Genomic DNA, 27,981 nt, shown 5'->3' on the forward strand with positions numbered 1-27,981 from the left:
TTTCTCAAAGGCACAATCTGTAATGGCTGCATAAAACAGAGATGTGGCCATTTATCTAACCAATGTCCCCTGGCTGCACAGAGCCTATTCGCTCCCTAGATCTTCAATGGTGTCTGAATGGGGCCAAAGGGCTGGGAATCTCAGGATGCGTTTGGTTAAGATCCAGTGACTTCTCACCGTGAACTTCTGGCTCAGCTCTATCCCAGAGGCCGATGAAAAGATAAGTTCCTTGTCCACCCTGGAACGAACTCAGGATCTTGTCTACATGCACACCTGGGTGTCTGGGCTGGGGCGATAACAGCTCCCCTCCCCAGGAGCTAGTAAGCAGCTCCGTGCCAAGTTCCTCTTGAAAGGCTGGGGCTGCTTCATCCCACCAGGCTTCACATCTAGCCGCCCTCCGCCAAGCTAAATGGAATCCCTTCCACTTTCTGAGTGTATCAGCTAGGAGGGCTGTGTAACAAATTACACCAGAACTTAGTGGCATTAAACAACTGTTAGACATGATCGTGGATTCTTATCTCTGCTTGACAGAGACAGGATCGGGATGGCTTATCTCGGCTCCACAGCGTCTGTCTGGGGCCTTGGCTGGAAGACCCGAGGGGTGGGGGCTGGAATCATCTGGAGGCTAATCTGCTCATGTCTGGCAGTTGATGTGGGCTACTGGCAAAGACTGTAGCTGCAGTTTGCAGCCTGAATGTCTACACACGGCTTCTCTGGGTGGCCTGAGGTTCCTCACAGCATGGTGGCTAGGTCCAAGGGCCAGTGTCCCCAGAGCAAGAGGGAAAGGTAGAAGCCTCAGAAGTCACATGGCATTACTTCAGCTGCACTCTGAGGGTGAAGACAGTCAAAAACCTGCTTGAGTTCAAGGAGAGAGGAAAGAGATTGCACTTGTTGATGGGGAGTGACAAGGTTCTAGAAGTATATGGGGACACAAAAATGCTTCTATGGCCACTTTTGGAAGATGCAATCTCCCCTCCCCCACTTCCAGCCCCTCCCCACCCCACCCAGTCTCTCCAATACCTTGTGGGGCTCTCAGCTTCTTCTCCACCCAACCAATCCCCTCTTCCGTCCTCTGTATCCACTGTGCCTTCTGGAACTCCCCGAATCTCCACCTCCTGGGACACGTGAAACCATCCTCTCTCCTAAGGACACACCTTTCCCTGGTCCTCCTGGTGAAAGCTATCCCTTCTTCCACTGGGGTTCCCTGCTCAGGTTCCCAACAAAACATTCCTGGCTGTTCAGCCCCATGACCCGTCCTGAGAGGTGTGGGGCTGCAGAGAAAAGGGATCCAAGACACCTCAGGGTCCAGAGGAGGGTTGGGGCAGGTACACTGGATACTTTCAGCTTCCAACAAAACTGCCAGTACAACCTCAGGAACAGAAGTCTGTGATCAGAGAAGATTATGAACGCATGTCCTTGGACTTGTCATAGCAAGGCGGGGGGCGGGGGGAGGCGGTGCTGACACCGGCAAACCATTATTCCTCCACTCTCCTGGGGAGGAGCCTTCTCTGAGGGCCAGGGGTCAACCACCCCAACTCCCTGGCCTCACAGCTCTCCTGCCTTCTTGCCTCCGTTGACCTTTGTCTCCAACCTGGATATTGGCATCACCCTGGTCTGCCCCCCACTGTCATCTTCAGGGACAGCGACCTCCTCTCTGACCACAGCTGCCAGTGCTCCAGCCCCTTAGCTGCCTTACCACCACTCCACCTGTTCTCAAACCTCATCAAGTCCCCCAGGGCCTGGACCTCTCCAAATTCTCCCAATACATCGGCCTTCCCGGTTGTAGGACCCTCGAGAGTCATCATCTAAGCTCATCCTTGCCAATGTCTCCATTGCCTTGGTCCCTCTGCTTTCTAGCTTTTCCCTCCTGGGAGAACCCAACCCTCCCTAATCTCACCTTCCATCTTCTCCTGAACCCGAGCTGCAGGATGATGCCAGAGAAAACCAAATTGTAAATCAACGCATATGTAGGCGGATAGTGGCCTCCAAGGATGCCCAAGTCCTAATCCCTGGAACCTGTGAGTATGTCACTTTACGTGGCAAAAGGGCCTTTGCAGCTGTAATTAAAGTAAGGATCTTGAGATGGGGAGCTTTTCCTGCATTATCTGGGTGGGCCCGGAGTCATCACGAGTGTCCGTAAAAAGGAAAGAGGGAGGTAGGAGAGTCAGAGAAGGAGACATGATGACAGAAGCAGAGGTCAGAATGGAGCGATCGCAGGCCTTGAAGGCAGCAGAGTTCTGGGTCCCCTGGGCTCACAGGATGGAATTGGGAGCAGCAAGCCTGACGCAACAAAGGGTCTGAGTTGAATGGCACAGGGAGGCAGATGAAGTGGGTGTAAAGAGGTTGGACCCACCGGGTGGCACCGTGCTTTTTTTTTTTATAGTATCTTAAGATGAAACGCCCAAGGCCATTTCGCAGCCTAATTAAGGCTGAGCTCAAAATTAGATCAGCATGTTGCCCAAGAGGACTTATTCGGCCCCTCCCAGGCGGGCCCCGGCCCCAGCTCCGAATGAGGTCCACCTCTGGGGGATGTTTCCCTTCCCCTAGTCATGTCTGGTCCTTCTTGGGAAAACAGCAGTCACTTGGGACAAATGAAAACTGGTTCATCTGGACGAGTAAAAACATAGACAAAACTCCCAATTAGCTGAGTGCAGCATATCTAAGGAGTGTGGAAAATGTTGGCTTCAGGATGCTGCTTCCCTTTGAACTTGACTGCAGAGGGAGTGATGATGCCCTCCTGGGGTGTCCCTCAGCAGCTTGAGGTAAATTAGCCATTGCTCTCAGCTGTCCTGGGTCTGCCCCAGGTGCCATTTCTGATGTCCCTGTGGCCTCGAGCCACGCAGAAAAGTCCTTTGGATCATCTGGTGGGGCAAGTTATTTGAGCTTCTGTCCCTTTCTTCTTTCAGTAAATCTGTCCAGCCAGCCAGCCATCAGTCATTCAACAAACATCTATGAAGATCCCACTCTGGGCTCAGGTCTAGGGGTGTCCTCTGAGGGCACCCAGGACGAGTACATAACAGTCTCACTGTCTCTACCCTCCAGAAGTTTATAGCCCATAAGAGAAAGCTGGTCCATCTGTGCTCTGTAAATAATCATGATAGCACTAGCCGCCCAAATCCATTGCCTACTGTTAGCTCAGGCCACCATAACAAAATCCCATAGACTGACTTAAACAACAGAAATTTATTTCTGCAGGGTGCCGGGGTGCCAATTTGTTGGGCGTCTGACTTCGGCTCAGGTCACGATCTCACTGTTTGTGGGTTCGAGCCCCGAGTCGGGCATTGTGCTGACAGCTTGGAGCCTGCTTCGGATTCTGTGTCTCCTTCTCTCTCTGCCCCTCCCCTGCTTCTGTGTGCGCCGTCTCTCTTTCTCTCTCAAAAATAAACAAACATGAAAAAAACAAAAACAAAAAAGGAAATTTATTTTCACCTGGTTCTGGAGGCCGAAAGACTTAGAACAGGGGACTGCACGGTTGGCTTCTGGTAACAGCCCTCTTCCCGGGTTTTACCTTCTCACTGGGTCCTCACGTGGCAGAGAAAAAGAACAAGCCTTCTGGTATCCCTTCTTTGAAGGATGCTAATCCCATCAATCCCATCACGGGGGCCCCCTTCTCATGACCTCATCTAACCTAATCACTGCCCAAAGGTCCCACCTCCAAATACCATCACATTGGGTGATGCATCGACATGTGAATTTAGGGGGGACATAATCCTGTCCACAGCACCTAACACGGGCTAAGCTGGTAAAGAGCATTATCTCTGATGCCTGCCAGCTCCCCAGCCAGCCGGCGTTGCCCTCATTGATAGATGCAGCGGGGCGGCTTAGAGAGGCTGATGACTCCCGGGAAGCTGGGCTCAGCAGAGCAGGCTCCGAGCCTGGGCTGGCCGCTCCATCCCTGGCAGGCTGGTGCCCGCTCCCAGGAGACCCCCCTTCCCCACGCCCTGGGGAGGGGAGGGCCCGAGCAGAGGGTGCAGGTGTCTCCCAGCCCTGGCTCCCCAGCAGACACCGGCATCCACGGAGCCCCTTCCCTGGCACCGTGAGGGTTCCCGAGAGCCACACAGGCAGCATGACTGTGGCCCCAGTGAGCAGAAAACGTCTGAAGGAGCTTGGAGGCAAGGCGACGGGACCGGGAGACTCGCCCGCAAACCCCTGGAGTCGCCCACATCGTGGCAGATTTACACAAAGAGGACTTCAAAAGGAAGAGGCCATCCATCTTTCATGCGCTGAGGCCGGTGGAGGACTCAGGGCCCCCCGCCCCCCCGCCGCCCAACCCCCTCCTGCCTCCTCCGCTCCCGCCGAGGGAAGGTGCAGCCCGGCCTCCGTGATGGGCCTGCTGTGTGGTCCGCGGTTGCCGGTGATGCTGAGCGTACCCCACGGGCCAGGCCCCACTCAGCACCCTTCCCAAGACCTTCGGCGGCTCCCGCACCGGAGAGCTCAGGATGCCCACCCCCACCGCACCCGGAGATTCAAAGTACCTCTCTATTTCTTCAAATGACTTCCTATCTACCTGTAGTGCTGAAATTAAGTAGTAATATAGTGCTTCTTTCTAGATATTCTGTCCTAAACCACCAGAACCTTCTTCTCGCCCCCTGACTGCCGCTTTGCGGGTGTGCCTGGCACACGGTGGGTCTGCCTCGGGCTACCCCACGTCCCTCCGAGGACCCCAGGCACCTGGCACTTGAAGCTGGGCCCACGGGCCGTGCGAGGGGCTGGGGTCCTGGGCCAGGCCTCTGCTCCGGGGAGCTCCCCCTGGAGAGGGCCCGCCTGCCCGGACACAGAAAGGCACTCTCAGGGGGCCAGTCCCCTGCGGGAACACAAGCAGGGGGCGGGGAGAGAAAGGGAGCACAGATGAGGGGGGATCTCTCGGGAGGTTATAACCTGAAGGGGAGGCTGGGTTGCAACACAGAGGTGAGCTCTAACTGCCCAGGCGCCCCTGTATGTGTTTCTCTTGTCACGGGAGCCCGAGCCAAGAACTTGGAAGGGAAGAGGAAAAGGAAACTTGTGCTCACCAGTAGTCACAACAGATCTTGGCCATTCCTCCTGGCTCCGACCATGGCTTCAGAGGTTGGGCTCTGGGTTCTGAGAGCTGGCTTCACCGTTTACCAGCTGTGTGACCTTGGGCAAGTTGCTTCTGTATCCGTACCTGTAAAATGGATGTGATAGTTGCACTCACCTTATGGAGTGGTGTGAAACTTAAAGACAGCGACGTGGAAAAGCTCAGCACGGCACAGGATATATAGTAAACACTCGCCGGATGAGCCGTTCCTACGATCATCATTACCCTTAATGGTCTGTGACGCCTGAGTGTTTCTCGCACACAGGCAGAGAATTTCCGTTAAGCTACGTCAACCTGAGGCCGGGATTTTGAAGCTCAAAAGCCCGCTCGGCTCAGGGGGTCTATTCCTGGCCACACATCAGGCTCTTGGATCGGCCCCAAAAGGGGCAACTGGTAAACCCGGAAAGGAAGAGAGGTGCAGAATGCAGGAGGGGTGTGGGGGCTCGTGGGCAGGCAGGACTCTCCGCAGGCCGGCCCGCTTTCCTCTGTCCCCTGCTGTATCCACGCACCCATCAGCCTCTTCGTAGTCACCTGTGGAACAACCTACTTCTGCCCTTTTTTACTGAAATACATTTATCTCGTCAACGAAAACGTACGTGGCAAATCTTTAATAGAAGTAAAATGAAAACCGTAAGATAAAAGCAGAACTACAGTCAGGTCCCGCCGGATTCTTTGCCCTCTCTGGGCTTTTCTTTGGTTTGCAAGCATCAGAAAGGTGTTCGAGACTTACCAACCCCAAACAGAGCTTTTCTTCTGGACCCAGTTGGGGGGATGGGAGGAGAACCGAAAGGGAAATAGTGTTCTCACCCCGGGAACGGTGCTGGGCAATGCCAGGCCCAGGAAACACCTGAAATCTTCCTGCAGTTTGGGGATGGGCTAGGGCTTGAGGCTAATGCCTGGGAGGGCGGATCTCCAAGATGTCCCTGGGCAGGATCCTGGGTCCCCCAGACTCCCAGGACAAGGACCCATTCATCCCTTCCACTGGTGACTGGTCTGCAGAGTGTGAGAGCACAAGGGTCCCCCGTGTCCCCAGGGTCCCCTGCCCTTACCCAGCAGTGTCCCCTTATCCTGCAGCCCAGAGCAAGCAGGTGCCCCCCTGCGGCCTGCCCCTCACTACCTCCAACTCTGGTATTCTGAGCTGCCAATCGTGACGATCTCTAGTCACCATCTAGAGCCTTCTTTCCTCGCCTCTCCCAAAGGTATTTCTGGTCCCGAGAGGGAAAGAAAGCCCTGAAACCTGAGGAGAAGTTACCCTTAGTGACACGCCTGAGCAGTGCATTAATAGAAGCCTCCCTCAGGCCCCTGACACGTCTGGGCAGCTGCTCAGTCCCGTCTGGTGTCCCTCAGCCCCAAGGCCAGCCCCCTCTGGCTCAGCCGGACACACTAAACTTAGCTTCCACCCCCAGCTCATAACCGCTGCCGCCTCCCAGCCTGGCTGCCACCTGCCCGGGAGCCACCGCCACCAGACCGCGCCGAAGGCGCCCGCTCCTCCGCCACCACCATGTCCCAGACCAAAGCGCCCAAGGTCCGCGCGACCCTCTTCTGCATCCTGGTGGGCGTCGTGCTGGCCATGGTGGCCGTGGTGACCGACCACTGGGCGGTGCTGAGCCCCGAGGTGGAGCACCACAATGCCACCTGCGAGGCGGCCCACTTCGGCCTCTGGCGGATTTGCATCAAGCGCATTGTCACGAGTGGCGGCAAGGACAAGACCTGCGGACCCATCTCCCTGCCTGGGGGTAACGTACCCACTCTCTGATCCCGGGCCCGCCTCCTGCCCTCCCTCATCCCCCTGGAAAAGGTGCCTGTGGGAAAGACCAGGAATAGCGCCCAGCCCCCTGTGCCCAGGGAGGAGGATCTGGATTGCATGTGTCATCCCGGAGGCCAGAGCTGCCGGCTTGTAAAATGAGGGCGTCTGTCTCTAGCTATTTCTGTCTTGCTGGGGCCTCGGGCCACGCGCCCAGAGCAGAGGGCTGCGCAGGTGGGACCAGAGGCTCACGAAGGAATCCGTGGACCCACCAGACTAGAGGCTCCCAGCCCAGCAGCGGCCACTCTTCTGGGTGTGCCCGGCCCCACTCTCTCCCCCGCACAGACAGGCTAAGCGGCCCTACGTCCTCGGGCCGAAGGGACACGTGCGGCCGGCACGGTCGCTCCCCAGCCTCCAGGTTGGGTGTGCGACGGGATCGGCCGCGACACGTATGGGGCGTAGCGCAGAAGGAGAACGCGGGGCTCCTTGTCATTGTCTTTAAGAATTTCAAGACGGGGACAGCGAGGCGTGGAGCCAAGCGGGGGTCCCTTCTGTGTGCAGGGGCCTTGGCCGACTGCGTCGGCCACACGTCCGTAAAGCGGGACCTGGGTGTAGGTGAACCACCCACTTCGTACATCCCCTCTGAGCTCAGACCCCTTCAGAGCCGGGAAGCGGCTCCTCCTGCTGCGACTTAAGCCCACTCCTCAATCTCCCACCATGTGACTGAGCCGCACATCAAAGGCGAGCTCCTTATGAGGATACCTGGTAGCAGGGTGACCGGTCTATTCTGCAAACGTGGAGCCTTCCACGCCCGTGGCAAACAGCACACGCCGAGGAAAGAGCCCTGTGTGCAGAATCGAAGGTCTGGGCTCCAGTCACGCGTTGCCCACGACGCCCCAGTGACTTTGGGGGCGACAAAGGATATTGTGACTTCTGCTTGGCGCTTGGGCTCAGCAACGTGAGTCCCTCCCGGGGCTCACGAACAGCACTCTGAGGTGGCAGTGGACGGGGCCGAGGGCGGTCTCCCACCTGGTTTTCTGAGGCTTTCCCTCTGCGATCAGACTGGGGGTTCCCTGCACCCTGCCCTTCAGAGAAGTCAGTGCCAAGTCCCTGGAGACCTTGCAGTCTGTGTGTGGGACAGAGGAGCCCAAAGCCCATTGCCCCCACTTCTCTTTTTCCTCCTCCTTCCCCTCCCGCTGGCGCCAGGAAGCCCCTGCCTTGCTCACACCCCCCTTGAAATGCGGAAGACTTGTCGATACCCAGCTGTCCTGGAAACACTGAGTCCTGGGGCTTTAACAGACGTGGACATGTGCTTGAAGGGTATCACATGCCCACGTTCCTCAGCCACGGCCGAGCACACCCGTAAACAGACGCATCATGCAGCCAATTCCCCCCGGCAGGGCAGGGCAGGGCAGGGCAGGGCGAGGCCGATTCTCTACGGACCATGCATGGGAATGCACGTTACGGTCCCGTCCATCTGTCCTCAGAGGCCCTACCTTTTAAAGTCTGGGGAGTTTACAGAGCAGATGAGCGGGGAGGCGAGGCAAGTCCATACAAGGAAGAGACAAACTAGCAGAGGACCAGCAGGCATGGATTGGCCTTGAGCCCGACAAGACAGTCCATCTGTAGGCCTCCTTGCTCTGGCCCAGAGGGAATCCTGCCTCCCACCCTTGCGAGCCGGGCCCTACCCCAACAAGCTTCTAAAGTATGTTCCTGCCTCCTCCCCTCTCCTTTCTCTGCAGATGCAGGCACCTTTTGCCTTTCCCACCCACCTTTCCTGTGCTCTGTGGGATTACTCTTTTCTAGAGGGAGGAACAGAGCTCATCTATGTTCTCTCATTTATTATGAATGGCAATAATAACCACCACAAACACAAATATAGTACCATCTGCCAAGTATTGTTTCAAGTCCCTTCCCTATTTTAACTTTGTAAAAAAAAAAAAAAATGTTATGTTTATTTTTGAGAGAGAGAGAGAGGCAAATGCGAGCGGGGGAGGGGCAGCGAGCGAGAGGGAGACACAGAATCTGAAAACAGGCTCCAGGCTCTGAGCTGTGAGCACAGAGCCTGACGTGGGGCTCGAACCCACAAGATGTGAGACCATGACCTGAGCTGAAGTCGGGCGCTTAACCGACTGAGCCACCCAGGCGCCGCCCCCCCCCCCCCCGCCCCACCGCCCATAGTTTAATTTTGAATGACATCAGAAGAAATTACAGACCAACAATCTCCCAAAATCCTCTTCTCCTTAAATACAATGAGAACTCGAGGACGGTGAGCTTTGTGGTACTTTAACTTGCTCTACTCCTCTTCCCCACTCCCCAACCCTATCATAGCCTTGAAAACCAACAGCCTGCAAATAGTGAAAATTTAGCAGCCTGGACAGGCTGGGCTGGGTCTCTTTCACAGCCTCATTCCCAGAGAACTGTCATTATTTGATCTGTCTGGTGGTTCCCTGGAAGTCCCTACTTGCAAGGCTGTCTTTACGCGACCCGACGCTGAGCTCATCCGGCGGAAACGGTCTTTTTCCAAGGGGACATGTGCCAAAAACAATTAGAAACAATTGTTTAATAGCGTAACTTCCCGAGGCAGTAGACCACGGCGAGGCAGACAATAGGCAAACCAAAAAGCTGGAGAATGAGATATCCATAGGGGGCTTGGAAAAGCTCCATCATAATCCTGAGAATTTAGAAGGCCACGTGCATGCGTAGCGCCGTAGAGTACAGAGGAAATCCCTGAAGAGGTCCTAAGCTCTCACCTCGGGCTGCTCTTGAGGCTGTGGGCAAACAGAAAGTGAAGGCTAAGGCAGAAATGTAGGCTGCTTCGTGGAGCACTTAGCTCTCTGCTCAGCCCCTCAGTAAAGGCTGGGAGGTGTAGGAGTTCCCAGCATTTTGCCAAATGTGAGCGGACTGCCGAGCTGCCTGAGCGGAGATTTCAGTGTCCACACGTGACAAAGAGTGCAGCCTTTCCACAATTAATTAAGAGAAGTCACTAAACAACCAACAACAAGCAGCGACAGGAGCAAACCCTGGGGAAACGGGAGGACTCTGATTTCCAGAGGCGTTCATTGTATGATGCACATTTTCCAGCTTTAAATTTAAATTAAAAAAAAAAATTTTAATGTTTATTTCTGAGACAGAGAGGAACAGAGCATGAGTGGGGGAGGGGCAGAGAGAGAGGGAGACACAGAATCCGAAGCAGGCTCCAGGCTCTGAGCTGTCGGCACAGAGCCCGACGTGGGGCTCGAAGTCACAGACCGCGAGATCATGACCCGAGCCGAAGTCGGACGCTCAACCGACTGAGCCATCCAGGCGCCCCTTATTTTATTTTTTTGATGCTTATTTATTTATTTATTTTGGGAAAGAGAGAGAGAGAGGGAGAGGGAGAGCACAAGCAGGAACAGGGGACAGACAGAGGGAGAGGGGGAGAGAGAGAGAGAGAGAGAGAGAGAGAGAGAGAGAGAGACAGCATCCCAAGCAGACTCCTGCACTGTCAGCGCAGAGCCCAACGTGGGGCTGGCACTCACAAATCAAAGAGTTGTTGAGCTGGAATCAAGAGTTGGTCGCTTAACTGACTGAACCACCCCGGTGCCCCTAAATTTAAATTCTAAATTAAAAAAAAAAAATCATAAGACATGCAAAGAAATAAAAAAGTATGGCCCATACATAAGGGAGATAAAACCAGTCAAGAGATCCTTAAGAAAGCCAGATATGGGACTTAAAGACTTTAAATCAGCTATTTTAGATACAAAGAACAACAAACAACAAAGCCTAAAGGACTAAAGATGAAAACGATGTCTCATGAAATAGAGAATATCAATAATGAGAAATTATTTTAAAAGGACCCAGTAGAAATTCTGGAGTTGAGAACTACAATAATTGAAATGGAAAACTCAATAGCAGATCTGAGAAGGGACAAAAAGGAATAAGTGAACTTGAAGATAGACGAATTGAGATTAGCTAATGTGAGGAATAGACAGGGGGAAAAAAAGAATGACAAAAAATGAACAGAGCCTCAGAGACATGTGGGATAGTAGCAAATGAAGCAATATACACATAATGCTGGTGTATATTAAGAAGGAGAGGAGACAGAAAGAGAGAGAAAGGAGCAGAAAGGATGGGTGAAAAATAATGGCTGAAAAGTTTCCAAATTTGACGAAAAACATCAATCTACAGATCCATGAAGCTTCAGGAATTCCAGTAGGATAAATCCACCCCGAGACACATCATAATCAGAACTGCTAAAAGATAAAGACACAGAACCTTGGAAGCAGCAAGAAATGACTCATCACATACGAGAGAGCCTTAATAAGATTGACAGCTGATATTTCTCCAGAAACCATGGAGGCCAGAAGGCAGTAGGACAACAAATACAAATATATATACAGTCATCTAATTCTCACAAAATCCTCTATAAGGTCCATACCATTGTCATCTTGGCTTACAGATAAAGAAAATGAGGCACAGAGAGGTTAAGTAACTTGACCAAGGTCCCACAATTACCATGGGAGAGCAGTCAGAGGTCATACCCCTAAAAGTCACCTTCTTGGTCACTACATTATACTACTTTATACCTGTCATTCTTCAGGTGATTCGCATCCTACACGTGGGAAAACTGAGGCTCAGAGTGGCCTTCCCAACGCTAACCATCTCACAAGGAGAGCTTCAACACCCAAGCCTCAAATCCAGACCCCCCCCTTCCTCTCCAGTCCACTCCCACAGGATGCCCCCCACCGCGCGTACAAACACAGCCCCTAAAAGCTGCTGATTCAGGCAAACACAGAAGAGGCCACCTTTTGACATGGCATGGCTTAGTAGAAGCTGGACCAGGAGCTGGTTCAAGAGAGACTTTTCAAGGTCCCACGCAGCCATATAGATTGCTGATGGCTCTAAAGATCGTAAATTGTCTAATTTGGTTTTTCTACTGACCCAGAGAGTTCTAGAAGGACTGTCATGCACAAGATTGACATCTGAGGTCAATTCCGATGCCTTTAGAATGAGAGTAAGGTCTTCCTCCTTTGTGAGGAGAGGCCGACTGCCTGAAATCCCAAGTGAGTCATCCCGGAGGGGTCATCCCCTGCCCCTGGGCTAGGGAGAATGTTATTTCTCTCGGGCTCTGTCTCTTTAGGCTAAGGTAACAGACTGCCCCAGGACCCCACTGCTCTTATGGCCCATCTTCTCTTCCAGTGCTCGGTGCAGGGACTGGAACCACATGAAAGAACATGACAGTACAGACCCCAGGAATTTCAGGGGCTTTCTTTCTCCTCCACATGAGCCCATGCTGGAGACCCAGGCTATAACTAGCCTTCCCCCCACTCCCCACCATAGAACAGCAATGCTCTGACACTGTGGGGTTGGGTCTTGAGGATTTCTCCAACCCAACTGTCAAAAGTCTTCCATCAGAGGGGCGGGTACTCCATCAGAGCACAGAGAAACCACTGCCAGGAGCATCAAGAACTTCTTTTACAAAAAGGGTCAAGACAACCCTGGCATTGATGCAAGTAACAAGTGAGTGAAATGTTTTTTCCGACCCCTAAATCGCTAGTTCCCTTGGTATTGTATCAATTAACAAGGTATTTTTTAAAATATATTAAAGTCTACATCAACCAGTAATGGGTACACTGAGACATTCTGGGTGACAACCCAGAAGCATCCCCTAATCGTGTAAGTTAGAGAATCAGAGAGATAAATATCTGCATTAACTCAAGTTCAGGTTGGAGTTAAATGTGCCTTCTGTTCTAGTTCTTTGAAATCGGCACAATTAGATATGGTTCTGTGTAGTCACTCGTTTAACCAGAGTGTTTGGTGAGCCAGAATATTCCAACCCCGGTCAAGTTCAATAGCTGAGTTCACCATATTTTTTAAGGAATAGCCCACTCAACTTTTTAGACCCACTGAGTCTTATGACTGTTCATGACAGACATTTCTGAAGTACAGAAAAACAGAAATACAATATTTTTCAGTTTATTTTTGAGAGAGAGAGAGAGAGAGAGACAGAGTAAGAGAGACCGTGCGTGGGAGAGGGGCAGAGAGACAGGGAGAGAGAGAATCCCAAGCAGGTTCCGTGCTGTCAGCGCAGAGCCCGGTGTGGGGCTCGAACCCACGAACCGAGAGATCATGACCTGGCCGAAATCAAGAGTCACTCTCTTAACTGAGCCACCCAGGCACCCCCAGAAATACAAATACTAACATCACCACGAGCCATTTGCAGAGACAAAGGAGGCTGGAGGACCTCGGAGTTCTTATCGGTCCCGGCTCATCACCCTGACGCTGGATCCAAAGCACTTGCTTCTTCTGCCCCGTGAAGGGCCGTAGTCCATCAAGACGAAGCTATAAGCCCTGAGCTTTGTGTCGTTGGGATGGGAGCTGGGGAAAAGGCAGGCAGATGCCCGGCTTGGTTTTTCCTGAACGAGCGTCTTGTTGGTGCTGGACGTGTCCGGAGTGACGCTTGGGTCTCGTGGCGCCCCCACCCCTGCCGGAGTCATCAGGGACCACAAGGGGGCTCGTTGTCCTCCATAGACAGCCATGGGGTCCCGGAGCGGACGTTACTCCCGGGTTCAGGGCAGAAGACGTTGGCCTTCCTCGTGTGCTATGCTCAAGAGAGGGGACAAGGCCGGCCCATCCGTTCTCAAGCCCACGGCTCCACGATATCAGAGAGAAGTTGACACTTCCAGACGCCCTGAGTGGGAACCCCACTCCCTGGGGAACCTCCATCCCCCGCACGTGACATCATTTAATGGAGGAGGAGAGGGAATAGGGCAGGGTACCTGGGCCACTGAACGGGAAAATCTCCCCCAGAAAATCCACAGGCTGGCTTCAGACAGCATCCCACTAGGGGGCTGAGCTAAGACGGGTTTTACGCAGGCAGCGGTCTGTCCGGAACGGAGCCCGTTGTTGACCTGGCGGAGGTTGACACACAAACACTACCTGCGTGTAAGAGTGGCCTCAGCAGCCCAAAACGGCCAAAGAGCTACGCTTTGGCCGGGCTCTGATGGGCCTTCATCTCACGGCCCTCTACTCCGAAGGCTTTTAACTCACAATTGCGAGCAGTCAGGGAAGCAGCTGAAATACACTTGAATTCAGTCGATTCTTTCCAGGGGGTTTTCAATGACAACCGAAATTGGCCCTTAAGGAATGAAACAGAAATGTTCCTTTGTCCAGAGGGAGACACGCGGAGCCTTACGACATAGCCCGAGCCATTCTGAAGCGGTGATTCAAGAGAATCTATAGCTAATAATCTAAGAAATCGAAGAGGGTTGCATTGTGCTTTAAAATAGCACCGGAAGCCGTGAGAGAGAAGAGAGCGGCATTACTTCTGACATCACCTCCAGCAGTCAGACACCCCAGGTAACTCCGCTCGAAAGGAAAGTGATTTAAATATAGAAGCTCAAAGAGGAGGCTGTTTACCTCTCAGAACATTTACTGCTGCTAAACCAGGCGCATCTCCAGGGGTCATTTCCTTTCTCTGCCACGGAGCAGCAGTAACACTGACAATGGGGGAGGGGAAAAGAGTGCGAGGCCATGGGCTTAAGTGGCCATAAGATGATTTAGGTCAGATAGAAGAAAGCCTGAATCCCAATGAAAGCTATGACTTTGGAAACACCTCAGGTCCACTTCCACAAGAAACCAGACGCCAATAATCATCTTCTCATAATTTACAGGTAGCCCCAAAGTGAAAAATTGAATGCACACCAGTAGACGCCATCTAAGCTAGGAGTGGAGGGGTCATGGACCCACAGGAAAAAGAAATCATTGAAGGGCACCCCACAAATAAAAGGCAACCTAATTTGATTTTTTTTTAAGAAACAAACGATTTTTTTAAAAAAAAAACCATTCACCTACTTCCTAAAGAAGGAGTAAAGAATATTAAACTGTATTCAATAAGCAGTAAGAACTCGTTTGATTTTAAAGAATGTCAAGTTACAAGAGAAACTGAAGGAGAAAAACGGAAGAGGAATTATGCCTGAAATTATATTTAAAACCAGCACGAATTTCTTTGTTCTGAGTCCTTCCACTGCCCCGCCATCAAATCCAGATTTTTGGTCCCGCTGTCCACAAATCTTCCGTGGCTTTTCTAATGCTTATGATGTAGAACACACAGCTCACCACAGAGGTCTTTCTGGATTGCCTCTTTGGTCACAGGTGCCAAGGGTCCGATGAAATGACATGATAGTCACATTTGGCCCTTGAATGGAGGTGCTCTACCCTGCAAGTCCTTCCAGATGGCCTTCTCAGAAGAGCTCTTTGTGGGGCATTTTAAGGGAGCAGGGCTTCCCAAAATGGCTGAGCATCAGAGTGTTCTGGAAAGCTTTTGAAAAACATCCTTCCCCATCGGTCCCAGTGCATCAGGATGGACCTAGATATTGATAGAAAACACAGCCCTAGATTTTGGTGTGACCAGGCTTTCTCCACCTCAGCCCTACTGATACATTGGGGCGGGTCAATTCTGTGTTGTGCAAAGCTGTCCGTAGCTGTAGGATGTTTACCGGTATTCCCGGCCTCTCTCTACCCACTAAATGCCAATAACACGCCTGCCAGTTGTAACACCAAAAACGTCTCCAGACTCTGCCCAACGTCTCCAGGGGGGGTGGGGGGGGCAGAATGAGCCCCAGGTGAGAACGACCATTTGGCCCTTTGTTGATGGTGTTCCCTGCACCCCCTGACAAACCGGGTGCTCAGCCTCAGTTATCCCATCTGCCTAATGGGCTCAGTACCCACAGTACTATGGTGCCCACTTGACAAGATCAGCCTTTGCTTCCTGAAGAACTCTTGGCTTCTTAAAAAAAAAAATGTAAGTTTATTTATTTATTTTAAGAGAGAGAGACCACACGAGCAGGGAAGGAGCAGAGAGAAAGGGAGAGAGAGAATCCCAAGCAGGCTCTGTGCTGTCTGCGGGGCTTGAATTCACCAACCGTGACATCATGACCTGAGCAGAAACCCAGAGTTGGACGCTTAACCAACTGTGCCACCCAGGGGCCCCAAGATGGCTTCTTAACCCCCTTATCCTGACATTTTGGTCTAAGGGTCCGAGAAAGACGTTTGTTTCAGCCCCGATTCAGGGTTTAGGGAGATGAGGGCCGGCCAGACCAGCGGGGTCACACCCACCCTCTTTTCCTGGAGCCTCTGGCCAGGCTGCAGGCCCCATCTCTCAACTCACAGGCCGCCTCCCTCCTTTGCAGAGAAAAACTGTTCCTACTTCAGGCATTTTAACCCAGGCGAGACCTCCGAGATCTTCGAAGTCACTACTCAGAAAGGTGAGCCCCTGGTGGAAAGCAGGGAGGGTCGGGGAGAGCGGCCTCTGTCACAGGCTGCTGAGCCAGAAAACCATCTGGCACGAACGACGCCCCTGCTTGTGCTGGAAGGGAGTTCGTCCTGGTCCTGATGCGTCCGAGCCGCGGCCCCCTCACCCTCCGAGAGCGCAGCACCCGGGCGGCCACCCTGAGCTTCCATCATCAGGGCTGGGGAGCGCTTGCAAAGACGCGGTCCCCGGTAGGCGCCACACCTGCAGAAGGAATGCGTCTTCCCACGAGGCCGAGGGTGACCGAGGGCGGCCGCAGCGACGGGACACAGAACAGGTCCTCAGAACCCCTGCGCTGGTTTTCAGGGCTGGTGGGTCAGCCGATTCCCTCCGTGGCCCCGCTGTCACCCCCAGGGAATCAGGAGAGCAGGGACGCGGGGGGGGGGGGGGGGGGGTTGCAGGAGAAGGGGGCGCAGGAGCACGTGCGCCGCGTGGGGCCTTCCCGGAAGCACATAGGCACGTGTGCGAAGGACCCCCGTACGGGGCGTGAGCTCGCACGCTCGCTCTGAGAGATCCTCACGTGCCACACACGCACCCACACGCGCACGATCACGCGCGCGGCCCTGCAACAAGCCACACTCCCAGCGCCGCTTGGCGTCCCCGGACAGACCGCCCTCCGCCCTCTGGCCCGTGGCTCGCAGGAAGCTTTCCGTTCCCGAAAGTTCTCCGGCCACGCGGCTCCGGCGGGCTTCGCAGGCGTCTCCCACCCCGGGGTTAGGGCCCCACGCGGCACGTGGGAAGGGCAGGTCCGTTGCCATCCCGGCCCCACCCCTGACTCCGGGAGAGGGGCTTCAGCTCGGACCCTCAGTGTGCTCCGGGGTGAAATGCGCGCAAGGACGCGCGGCCCTGCGCACCCCCCCCCCCCCCCGCTCCCCCTCGCCCCTGCCGCCGCTGAGCCGCACCTGCCCTCCTGTCCCGCAGAGTACAGCATCTCGGCCGCCGCCATCGCCATCTTCAGCCTCGGCTTCATCATCATGGGGACCATCTGCGCGCTTCTGTCCTTCAGGAAGAAGCGGGATTACCTGCTGAGGCCGGCGTCCATGTTCTATGCGTTCGCAGGTAGCGTGGGGGGGTGGGGGGGGGGCGGCTGGGGCCGGACCGGCCCGCGTGTCTGGCACAGGGGTGGGGGCACCGGCGACCACGCCCTTTACTAACACAGCGAGCGAGGGAAGAGGCGCGGCCGGCGGGGGCGGGCCCGGAAAGTGGGCGGTCTGGGCAGAGGGCCCTGACGGCCCCGCTCGGCCCCGCAGGTCTGTGCCTCTTCGTGTCGGTGGAGGTCACGCGGCAGTCGGTGAAGCGCATGATCGACAGCGAGCACACCGTCTGGATCGACTACTACTACTCCTGGTCCTTCGCCTGCGCCTGCGCCGCCTTCGTCCTCCTCTTCCTCGGCGGCCTCGCCCTCCTGCTCTTCTCCCTGCCTCGAATGCCCCAGAACCCCTGGGAGTCCTGCATGGACGCCGAGCCCGAGCACTAGCCCTCCGGGGCCCCCGGCCACCCTCAGGAAGCCGAGCCTGGCCCAGAACGTTCTAGAGAGGAGGCGGGAGCTTTACCTCTCCCCGGTGCCACCTACCCCACGACAGCCGCTGCTGCTTCCCTCTCTGAGCCCTTCTTTGGGCTGTGACAGGCTCCCCCTGGGAATCCAGCAAGTGGACCTGATCCAGACTTGCCCAGGTGGGAGGGGGGCAGGCAAGGCGAGCAGGTGCACAGGTGTTTGGTGAGGGAGACCTTCCCCTGGAGGTCAGAGTTGTCCCCACTGAGCCAGTTGTCTTTGATAAACTGGGTCCAGTTGTCCCTCTGTTAGCCCTGCAGGGACGCCCTGTGCTCATATACCAATTCTGGGCGTCCGCCAGAGCCAGTAGCCAACCACTCCCACCTTCTCCTGGACAAGATACACCCTTTCCAGTGAACTGAACGTTCCCTCCTTGGTTTCCAAGATGCCCGAGGAGCATTTTTTTTTAACTGGGTAGAACCTGACTGTGGTTTGAAATAAAAGCTCTTTGAAAACTTCTTTTTTCCTTGCACCTTGCACAGAAATTGCTTGGATTCCTGGCCACGCCCCAGGGGCCCCATGACCCTGAAGAAGAAAGGAAAGAATGTCCTTCCCATCACCCCCCTCCAAGGGGGGGGGGAATGTTTAGGACTTTTGTAGAGAGCTGTAGGGAAGAGGGGGTGATGAGGTCCTGTTTACCAATAAAACTTACCAATAAAGGCTGAATTCCAGCTTGGATCTCTGAGCCCTGGGATCTTCTTTGGGAGAAAGCAGAGACCATCTGACTAGGCAAGGTGTTCAAAATACAGAGGGGTTATTTCCAGAGCCCCAGCTAACACAGCACTCGAGCTCCACAGCCACACGTGTGTGGTTTCAGATGCTGGATTTTTGTTACAAGGAACATCAGGAAGCAGGGCTTAGCAGTTAGACCCTTAGGGCCACGCGGAATGTCATAATTTACACTCTTCTGCCTTCCAGAATCCCACCACGTCTACCCAGCCCTCAGAAACCTTAAGTCAGACACAGTCAGTCGGCAGAGAGGATCTGCGCGCTCCGTGCCCCAAACACACACCAGAAGGGCCGTGTAGCGTTAATTCTTCGGTAGCAGGGCTTGCAAACTACAGCCTGCGGGCCAGACCCCGCCCACCGCCTGTTGCCCAGTCCGCAGGCTAAGAATGGCTTTTTAACAATTTGAAATGGCTTTTAAAAGTCAAAAGAAGGGGCGCCTGGGTGGCGCAGTCGGTTAAGCGTCCGACTTCAGCCAGGTCACGATCTCGCGGTCCGTGAGTTCGAGCCCCGCGTCGGGCTCTGGGCTGATGGCTCGGAGCCTGGAGCCTGTTTCCGATTCTGTGTCTCCCTCTCTCTCTGCCCCTCCCCCGTTCATGCTCTGTCTCTCTCTGTCCCAAAAATAAATAAAAAACGTTGAAAAAAAAATTTAAAAAAAATAAAAATAAAAAATAAAAGTCAAAAGAAGACGAATGTTTTTTTTTTTTTTTAAATTTTTTTTTCAACGTTTATTTATTTTTGGGACAGAGAGAGACAGAGCATGAACGGGGGAGGGGCAGAGAGAGAGGGAGACACAGAATCGGAAACAGGCTCCAGGCTCCGAGCCATCAGCCCAGAGCCTGACGCGGGGCTCGAACTCACGGACCGCGAGATCGTGACCTGGCTGAAGTCGGACGCTTAACCGACTGCGCCACCCAGGCGCCCCGAAGACGAATGTTTTATGACATTTGAAAAGTATCCCAATTTCAGTGTCCATAAATAAAGGCTTACGGGAACCGGCAAAGAAAAGCAAAGTGACTCAAGTGGCCGGGGCAGATTTTAATCAGTAATCTACTTTTACAATAGGGGAGAGTCCAGTAGGAACGGTGACAGACTGGCTCGCACTACCTGGCCCTTTGTGGCAAAAGTTGGCGGAGCCCTGTTCCGGAGGAATTGTACGCTCATCAGGCCGCCTGTTAACCCCACGCTGTTCCCACCTGTAATGTGAGAGAAGAGAGACTCGTTCGTTCTGTTTAGAACAATGTAAAAGGAAGATGTGTGAGTCTGGGGGCATCTGGGTGGTGGCTGTAAGTGGGGCTTGTCAAGATTCTTCTCAGGGGCACCTGGGTGGCTCCGTCGGCGGATCGACCGACTTCAGCTCAGGTCACGGTCTCACAGTTTCTGGGTTCGAGCCCCGTATTAGGCTCTGTGCTGACAGCTCAGAGCCTGCAGCCTGCTTCGGATTCTGCGTCTCCCTCTCTCTCTGCCCCTCCCCCACTTGTACTCTGTCTTTCTCTCTCTCTCAAAAATAAATAAAACATTTTTTAAAATTAAAAAACAAAAAAACAAAACGTTCTTCTCTGGCATCTCAGGGGTTTGGGCTGGACTTGCAGGCGTGGCTGAGGAACCCGGGGGACAGAGAGCACAGCCCAGCCTGCTTTCCAGCCAGGAGCAGTGCAAATGTCTGGCATGTGGTTGTGAAAGCAAAAGGGTCAAAGAGAGCCGGTGACATAAATGTCATGAAGCCAAAGTCTGGGAGCTGCAGAGAAGGGAGGCTGGCAGGTGACCTCATCCCCCAAACTCCATGTTGGAAGTCAGTGCTATTGTTTATTATCATTATTATTATTATTATTATTACTTTGACCAGAATTAGGCTGGCATGCATTGTATATTCCCACATGGGTGCCTGTGTTTGCTGCACCAAAGACCTCTTCTGAGTGCAGCAGAATCCATTTGGTTTCCCGGAGTTTGAACCCTTTCGAGAGAGGTGGGCCCGAAACTGTTTTGAAGACCAAAGGGTCGGAGGGAAGCTGCCGGAGGACCCGCTCATGATCTGCGCCTGCTTCTGCTGTGGAGAAAAACACACACCATAAAGCAAAACAGAGCTTAATGCCAAAAGAGAAACACGTCAACCAAACCAGTGAAGGAAAATACCTTTTTTTCCTCAGCCCACTGGCCTCCGCTTGCCAGGAAGGCGGTCCGGAATGGGCACTTAGTCAGTCTTGCTCTGCTTGGGTGGTAGGCATTCGAGGCGTCCACCGGACCTCGGCGCCGGGCTCAGCCAGGCCACCCTCTGAGGGCCCGAAAATGAAACAACCACGCAGGGCTCCTGACTCCTTGCCTGGGTGGGTGTGAACTTAACGGCCATCGGACCAAGATTTCCCAACACCTTCACTGTGGCAGCTTTTTAGAAATCGCTGGATTCCACGAGGAGCCAGGGCTAGCAATTCTGTCATCCAGATAGATATTTGAGTGTGAGATTTTTTTTTTTAATTGTGGTGAAATAGACACAGCATGAAATTTACCAACTTAACCATTGTTAAGGTCGATAACGTTGAGTACGTTCACGGTGTTATGCAGCCCATCTCCGGAACTCTCTTCATTGTCCCAAACTGAAACTCTGTCCCTGCTAAGCAACTCCCCGTTCCCCCTCCCCCCCCCCCCCCCCCCGAGCCCCTGGCAACCGCCATTCTCCTTTCTGTCTCTATGGATTTGGCTACTCTAGGGACCTCGTGTAAGTGGAATCTTACAGTACCTGTCCTTTTTTTTTTTTAATTTTTTTTTGTAACGTTTATTTATTTTTGAGACAGAGAGAGGCAGAGCATGAACAGGGGAGGGACAGAGAGAGAGGGAGACGCAGAATCTGAAACAGGCTCCAGGCTCCGCGCTGTCAGCACAGAGCCCGACGCGGGGCTCGAACTCACAAACCACGAGATCGTGACCTGAGCCGGAATGAAGAGTCGGATGCTTAACCAACTGAGCCACCCAGGCGCCCCGAGTGTGACATTTTCTAAATCAAAATTATTGCAAAATATCCGCAATGAGCACAGTACCAAAATTTTACATGAAGACAGGATCTGTATTATCGATTTTTCCTATTGTGTCATGCTCCCGTGGCTTGGCATGGTGGTAGGAAGTAACCACGACCATCCCCAGGGTACAAAGAAACCTGAAGGGCAGGGAAGGGCTTGCTTCCTGCGACCTTGTTCCCTGGCACCAGAGCAGGACTGAGAACCAAGACTGTCCCCCGACAGGCCCCAGGGGGGCCTTTACCAGTCAGTCCCCCGACTTGACCTCTGCCCAGTGACTAGGGGGGCAGGGGGGCAAAGAGACATCTCACCCTGTCTTTGGCTGACACACAGTGAGTAGGTCCTGGCCAATGGTTTGGTTCTTACTGGCCCCTCCTTGAGACCAAAACTTTCAAGGATCTCTGTGTAACTCCATTTTTCCTGGCTGCCTCAATAAAGATAGGTTTTCGTCACATGCCTACGGCAATATTTCCCCCACCAGTGTGACTCGTCCCATTTTGATCAAATATTTTATTTACAAATTCATTTCTAATGTATTCCCTGCCCACTTTCAGAAAAGATCTGGAGCAGAGACAAGGTATTCATAAACCCGTGACGTGGGACATATCTATCACACCAGTGACCGGTGATCGGGATGCAGCTGCCCACGGTCCCCTCTAGCCCACATTTCATGGTGTCACTCCTTTGCAGCCGCCGAGGCCATAAATTAATCCCCCCAATGAGGCACGATTCCTGCATGGTGAGGAAGGTTGAGATCATTGCCATCACAAGGGCTGATACTCTCTCCTTTGGCCTGAACAGGAAAGACCCGACGACCTCTTGGAGATGTTTGTTGATTTGGGTTTAGGCTCGCCCACCAGTGGTGTCACCAGTGGCCCTGGTAACTCCACGAAGGAATGGAGGGTGGGGGATTTGCAACCATTTGCAGATGAGAGTTCTGGGCTCTGAGCCTAGGGAGCTCAAAACCAAATTCCCAAGTCACTGCTTAAACAGCGGACACCCTTCCCACCCCACTGCCCCGGGATGCTATGGCTACAAGCAAATGCAGGCTGTATTTCGGAGGGTCTCAAGGCCACCAAGCTCTACGTGCTTCAGAGCCCTAATGAAACTGATGAAGTCAAGGATGCAGTTGACCTGAAGTGTTCGAGAGGCAGGGAGGCGCCGGTGTATATATAATCCCCTCGGTCTAATGGGGAGGAAACTGGAGACGGGCTCCAGGAACACCAGAGAACCACAGCTGTGTGGGTTTCACAGAAGTGAAATTTACCTCTGCGGGCAGACGCGGGAAAGAACACGGTTGAAAGAAGCTTCTCCTTCTCACCTTCTTCAGATAGAGGACATCTCGAGACCAGAAAGACCTGGTTCCATCCCTTCGCCCAAGGAGCCCCCGTGGCCTCGATGGCAAAGGCTCTGTTGACACACGTCACTCTTTGTCATTTCCTCGTTCAAGATCTGCTTCCAACACAGGCTGAAGGCTTGCGAAGAGCAGAGCTGGCCAGTGTATCCATTGCTGCACCGGAGGCCCAGTGCACAGTAGGCTCCTTAAAGGAGGCAGCAAGGAGGGAAGGAGGGACAATAAATTGCTTTGACAGAAGCAATGCAGGTTTGTGAGTAGGGTAAAGAACACAGGGGGTTGCCATTTGAATCAATTCCATTTGAATCAATGAGGGCGCTGAGCCAGTTTCCCACGCCGAGGTATACCCTCAATTACCTTCATCTTTGAGGCCTTACTGTGTGCCAGACCTGGGGTGTGAGGGTGAGTTCTAGACCAGGGCAGCTGTGAACTTTCTCAGGGCCTCAGTTTCCTCACCAGCAAACAGACTAGCTCATGTTGGACCAGAGTCCCCTCCAGTTCTACTGTTCCCTGGGGCTACACATTATATGGTCCCTCACCTCAGGAAACATGACTTACACATTTAAAAATTCACTGTAGGGGCGCCTGGGTGGCTCAGTCGGTTAAGCCTCCATGTTCGGCTCAGGTCATGATCTCGCAGTTCGTGAGTTCGAGCCCCGCATCGGGCCCTGTGCCGACAGCTCAGAGCCCAGAGCCTGCTTCCGATTCTGTGTCTCCCTCTCTCTCTCTGTTCCTCCCGTGCTCGTGCTCTGTCTCTCTCTCTACAAAATAAATAAACATTAAAAAAATAAAAAATAAAAATAACAATTCACTTGAAATAGTGATACAAAGGGCATTTATTATCCTGACGTGTGTTTTCTCCCTTAAGGCTCACAACAACCCTGCATGGTAGCCACTGTTATCCCCATTTAACAGATGAGGAAACTGAGAGTGCCGACACTCTCAGGGAGCGTTTTTGAGGAAGGACGGGCTAACGAAGGCAAACCCCTAGGGGCCCCGAGGAGAGACGTCTGAAGGGCAGGGATTGCAGGCGGGGAGAGAGACAGCGTTAGGACAGCAAGCGTCCCTCCTGCCGGAATCTTCCACACCACCTTCCATCTGTCAGCTCACACGTGTCCTGAAACAATTCTTCATGCGTCACTTCTCCAGCCATGGCGTCCGTCTTGCATCCTGGAGGCCACCCGTGACCTCCCCATCGCCGACCACATCCTTCTAGACCCTTTCCGTAGCATTTTGTACTTCGGGTCTCTGTTCCCTCGTAAAATTCCCCATATTTTCCCTTCGTTCTCTTTCTTTTTACAACGTTCCTGTTTTTACCTGCCCCTTAAGCTTGGGTGTCTCCAAGTTCCCCCACCTTTGGTTCCTCCGTCTCACATCACAGTTTCTAAGACATATCACTCCGGGGGCGCCTGGGTGGCTCATGCGGTTAAGCGTCCGACTCCTGGTTTGGGCTCAGGTCGTGATCTCACGTTTCATGAGTTCCCAGCCCCACGTTGGCTCTGTGCTGACCGTGCGGAGCCTGCTTGGGATTCTCTCTCTCCCTCTCTCTCTCTCTCCCTCTCTCTCTCTGCACCTCCCCTGCCCGCTTTCTCTCTCTCTTTCTCAAATAATAAATAAATAAATAAATAAACATAAAAAATAGTTTAAAAAAAAAAAGAGAGAGAGAAGAAAAGAAGTGTTCCTCTTTTCCAGGGCTTCGGCTCCCTGTGACTCCCATCCCAGCCCGTGTCTCCAGCCCGTGTCTCCAGCCCGTCTCCCCTTGCAGGTGTCAGTTCCCACAGGCACCTGCACCCGGGGTGTCCCAGGGCACCCCAGACACCTAAGTCCAGACCCGACCGAACTCTGGCTGCTTACCCACACCTGTTCTGCACTTTTAGTTCCCTCCTTTCGATGGCACCTTATCTGTCCATTCGCTCAAGCCGTAAATTGCTGTAGGTTGGTTGACGGACCCCTCGCTTGCTCACCGAGCCCAACCTCACAGATTCTGCCTCTGAAATGACTCCCAAACCCGTGCCCTTGTCTTGCTCCCCTGCCGCCCCCTGCGCCGCCTGAGGCCAGCCTCTCTGCCACTTGTGTCCTGCTCACCGGCCACCGAGAGAAAAGGTTTTCCAAACACAACTAGCCGGTTCACATCTTTCCCACGAGGGGTGTCCTTCGCCTAAGCAGATACGTGCTTTTGATTACATTTATTTCCTTTGGACGTAACAAATCACACAGACTTAGTGGCTAAAAATAACACAGATTTATTCCCTTACAGATCTGGAGGTCAGAGGTTTGAAATGATTCTTATAAGGCTAAGATCAAGGCACCAGAAGAGATGGCTCCTCCCGGCGGCTCCAGATGCAAATTTCCCAGCTCCTAGAGAACGCCTACCTTCCCGGTTCGTGCGTCCTCTGACCTCTCCTTCCGTCATCACATCTATTTCTCTGACCCTCCTGCCTGCCTCTTATTAGGACCTTTGTGATGACATTGGGCTCATCCAGATAATCCGAGATAATCTCCTCATCTCAAGGCCCTTAACTTAATCACATCTGCAAAGTCCCCCTTTCCACAAAAAGTATCAGGTCCCGGGGATTCGGATGTGGGCATATTTCACAGGCTCTGAGAATGTGGACACCTTTGGGGGACCTTTATTCCTTCTGCCTCACTGAGGATCAGCACTGCATCCCGGACACTGTGCTAAACCAGGGCATAACGAGGCCCTGTCCCTCAGGGACTTGCAGTTCTATGGCGGATGATTTACAACTGAAGTGCTGTGTTGGGAGCCTGGGTGGCTCAGTCAGTTAACTGTCCGACTTCGGCTCAGGTCACGCACGCCTTTTGTGAGTTCGAGCCCCGCGTCGGGCTCCGGGCAGACAGCTCGGAACGTGGAGCCTGCTTCCGGTTCTGCGTCTCCCTCTCTGTCTGCCCCTCTCCTGCTCGCACTCTGTCTCTCTCTCAAAAATAAATAAAGATTAAAAAACAAAAAACAAAAAACTGAAGTGCTGTGGGGTCTGGGTGGATCTTGGCGTCACGGAGGGGCATGTGGCCTGCCCCCTTGCCCAAACCTGCTGAAGTCCTACTTATTCCCAGTGGAATAAGTGGGGCCCAGCTTAGATATCACAAGGCGACATGTTCTCCAACCCCTCATGCAAAATTCATGCTTCCCTCCTTCCTGTGCCCTTGACGCTGGGCTCACGTTCCCGCTACTTACCCCACTGGGAGCAATTCATCATGTCTTCGTGCCTTGCTGGATTATAAACTCTTGGAAGGGAAGGGCTGCATTTTCTTCAGAGTTATCCCAGCAGCTAGAACCTTCCCCACACCAGCCTCCTTTTTCCAAACTCTCCGCACAGCAGCCCGCACACAGTGCCCTGGGGACCCGCTGGCGCGTTGAGCAGGTACACGAGCTAGAAGGCGGTGGAGGCAGGAGATGGGCGGGGAACGACCGGGGAGAGCAGTAAGGCCTCTAGAGGCGAGAGAGGGGCTTGAAAGGGCTCCTCGGCGAGCCGGCGCCCTGGCCTTGGGTGTCCGCAGCCAGAGCGGCTCGTCCCTGCGCTCGGCCTGATTCGTGAGACCCAGCGAGCTGGGCTCGCTCTAACAGAGCACGTGGTGGCAGGTCTTCCGGATGGGGTGACTTTCGAGGCTGGAGTATACCAGCTGACAGGCCATAAGAACAGATTTCCAGGAGTGTTTTGCTGGAAGACCCAAAACTACTCTCAAGTGTGCTAGATCACGATGTTCCCCCCCCCCCAAATAGTTTTACCTTCCCCCCTGTTATGGAACCAGCCCAGGAGGAATCACGTGGGTCCTCAGAGGCCCAAGGAGTCGTCCTGAGGAGGGTTGATCCATCAGATCTAGCCTGTTTGCTTACCCACCTTCCAACGATCCCCCCCCCCCCCCCCCCCGTTCTGTCTCGGGGTTACGTAACCAGCTTGAAGCCTGGTCACACAGCTCAAAGGATTGCATCCTGGAAACTTTCTCTTAGAAGAAGAGCCTCAGCCTAGAGCAGCCGTTCGGCTTCGTGAAAACCCGGACCCGTCTAGCTTCCAAACGGATGAAAGACCTGACTAGCGGGTAGGTGAGAAGAGCAGGCACAGAGACAAAGCACCCACTCGGCGACTTCAGCCCCTTCCCTTGCGGCTCCCTTGTGCTTCTGTGCATCAAGAGGACAAAACGCTAAACGCTAATTAGAACATTTCCGAGCTTCCCTCGCAAGGTCTCCAAACTTCCAGGCAGTCGGCTCACACCCAGAAGGCTGGTCATCAGACGCCTCCGATTACGTTTCTGTTCAATTAGTGAGCAAACAGCACCACACCACTGGTTTCCTCTGCAGGGGAGCCTGGAGCGTGCACCCTGCCCCCGCCAGCCACACCCACCTTCCAGAGTCCTTTGCTGGCTCCTCTGAGCACCTCACCAGAGCCACTTTCTTCTGGGGGATTAGCAGCGGTTTCCTGAAACAGTGCTTCCAATCAATTTGCAGAGCACCCGTTTTAATGAGCTAAGGAGTGAGATAATACCACGGATTTTGCAGGCTACAGCTTCTGTTCAATTTAATTACCTCCCTCTGTGGATTTCCAATCAACCAGAGCTGGCTTCAGACAAAGGGGCATTTCATCACTTTCCCGAAACGCTGCGTGGTAGGTATGTGCCTACAGACCGGGACGTGCTGAAGTAGGCAGCATCCATCAAAATTGACATAACCATGGTGAAACTGTCAAACTACGGGCTCTAGCAGTAACACCTGGCGAGACACAAAATACCAGTAAATGCTAATGCTCTGTCACAGCTCAGGGAGCTGTGTGGAGCGGGTGGGGGCGGCACCGCACAGAACTTGCTCCTCCTGCGACGCAAGGCCATCACACCCGCCCAGTTGCCGTCCGGCCACACTGCACTGGCAAAGGACGTCAGTGGGAGGAGAAGGTGAAGTTTGAAGTTCCTCTCTCAATCCAAGCTTGAGAACCGGCCAGTTCAGCAAGCGTCCGGGGGCCTGCTATGCAAAAGGCATAGGGCCAGTAGGTTTAGAGGTCATAGGACATGATGTCTGCCACCCAGAAACTCACAAACTCCTACCTGTAATACACACTATGCTGAGGGCATACTCCAAAAAAGTCAAGGACTCATCCAGGGAAGGAAGGGCGAGCGGCCTGATTTAGTCTGCTGTGTGCAGTACTTGGGGATAAGACTTGCAGGGGGTAAGAGGGGTGCCTCCAAAGTCCAGCTAAGAAATTCAGGATGTGATGGGAAAGCACTGGGGGTGTCTCAGAAAA

The 27,981-nt window shown here is 53.5% G+C and overlaps 1 protein-coding gene and 1 long non-coding RNA gene across 2 annotated transcripts; one reads left to right on the top strand and one right to left on the bottom strand.

Moving 5' to 3' along the window:
* Positions 1 to 3,168: 3,168 nt before the first annotated feature.
* On the bottom strand, positions 3,169 to 17,082 carry LOC131496847 (uncharacterized). Its single transcript, XR_009254669.1, has 3 exons — positions 16,995 to 17,082; positions 5,010 to 5,143; positions 3,169 to 3,373 (listed from the first exon to the last, which is right to left on the bottom strand). It is a non-coding gene; the product is annotated as an uncharacterized LOC131496847 (long non-coding RNA).
* Positions 6,402 to 18,103, top strand: CACNG1 (calcium voltage-gated channel auxiliary subunit gamma 1). The gene is made up of 4 exons (XM_058702574.1): positions 6,402 to 6,792; positions 15,974 to 16,048; positions 17,014 to 17,151; positions 17,343 to 18,103. Exons 1-4 carry the CDS (start codon positions 6,558 to 6,560, stop codon positions 17,567 to 17,569), a joined length of 675 nt encoding a protein of 224 aa, XP_058558557.1. The 5' UTR covers positions 6,402 to 6,557; the 3' UTR covers positions 17,570 to 18,103.
* The last annotated feature ends 9,878 nt before the right edge of the window (positions 18,104 to 27,981 follow it).

Source organism: Neofelis nebulosa, chromosome 16, assembly GCF_028018385.1.
Source record: "Neofelis nebulosa isolate mNeoNeb1 chromosome 16, mNeoNeb1.pri, whole genome shotgun sequence".
NCBI lineage: Eukaryota > Metazoa > Chordata > Mammalia > Carnivora > Felidae > Neofelis > Neofelis nebulosa.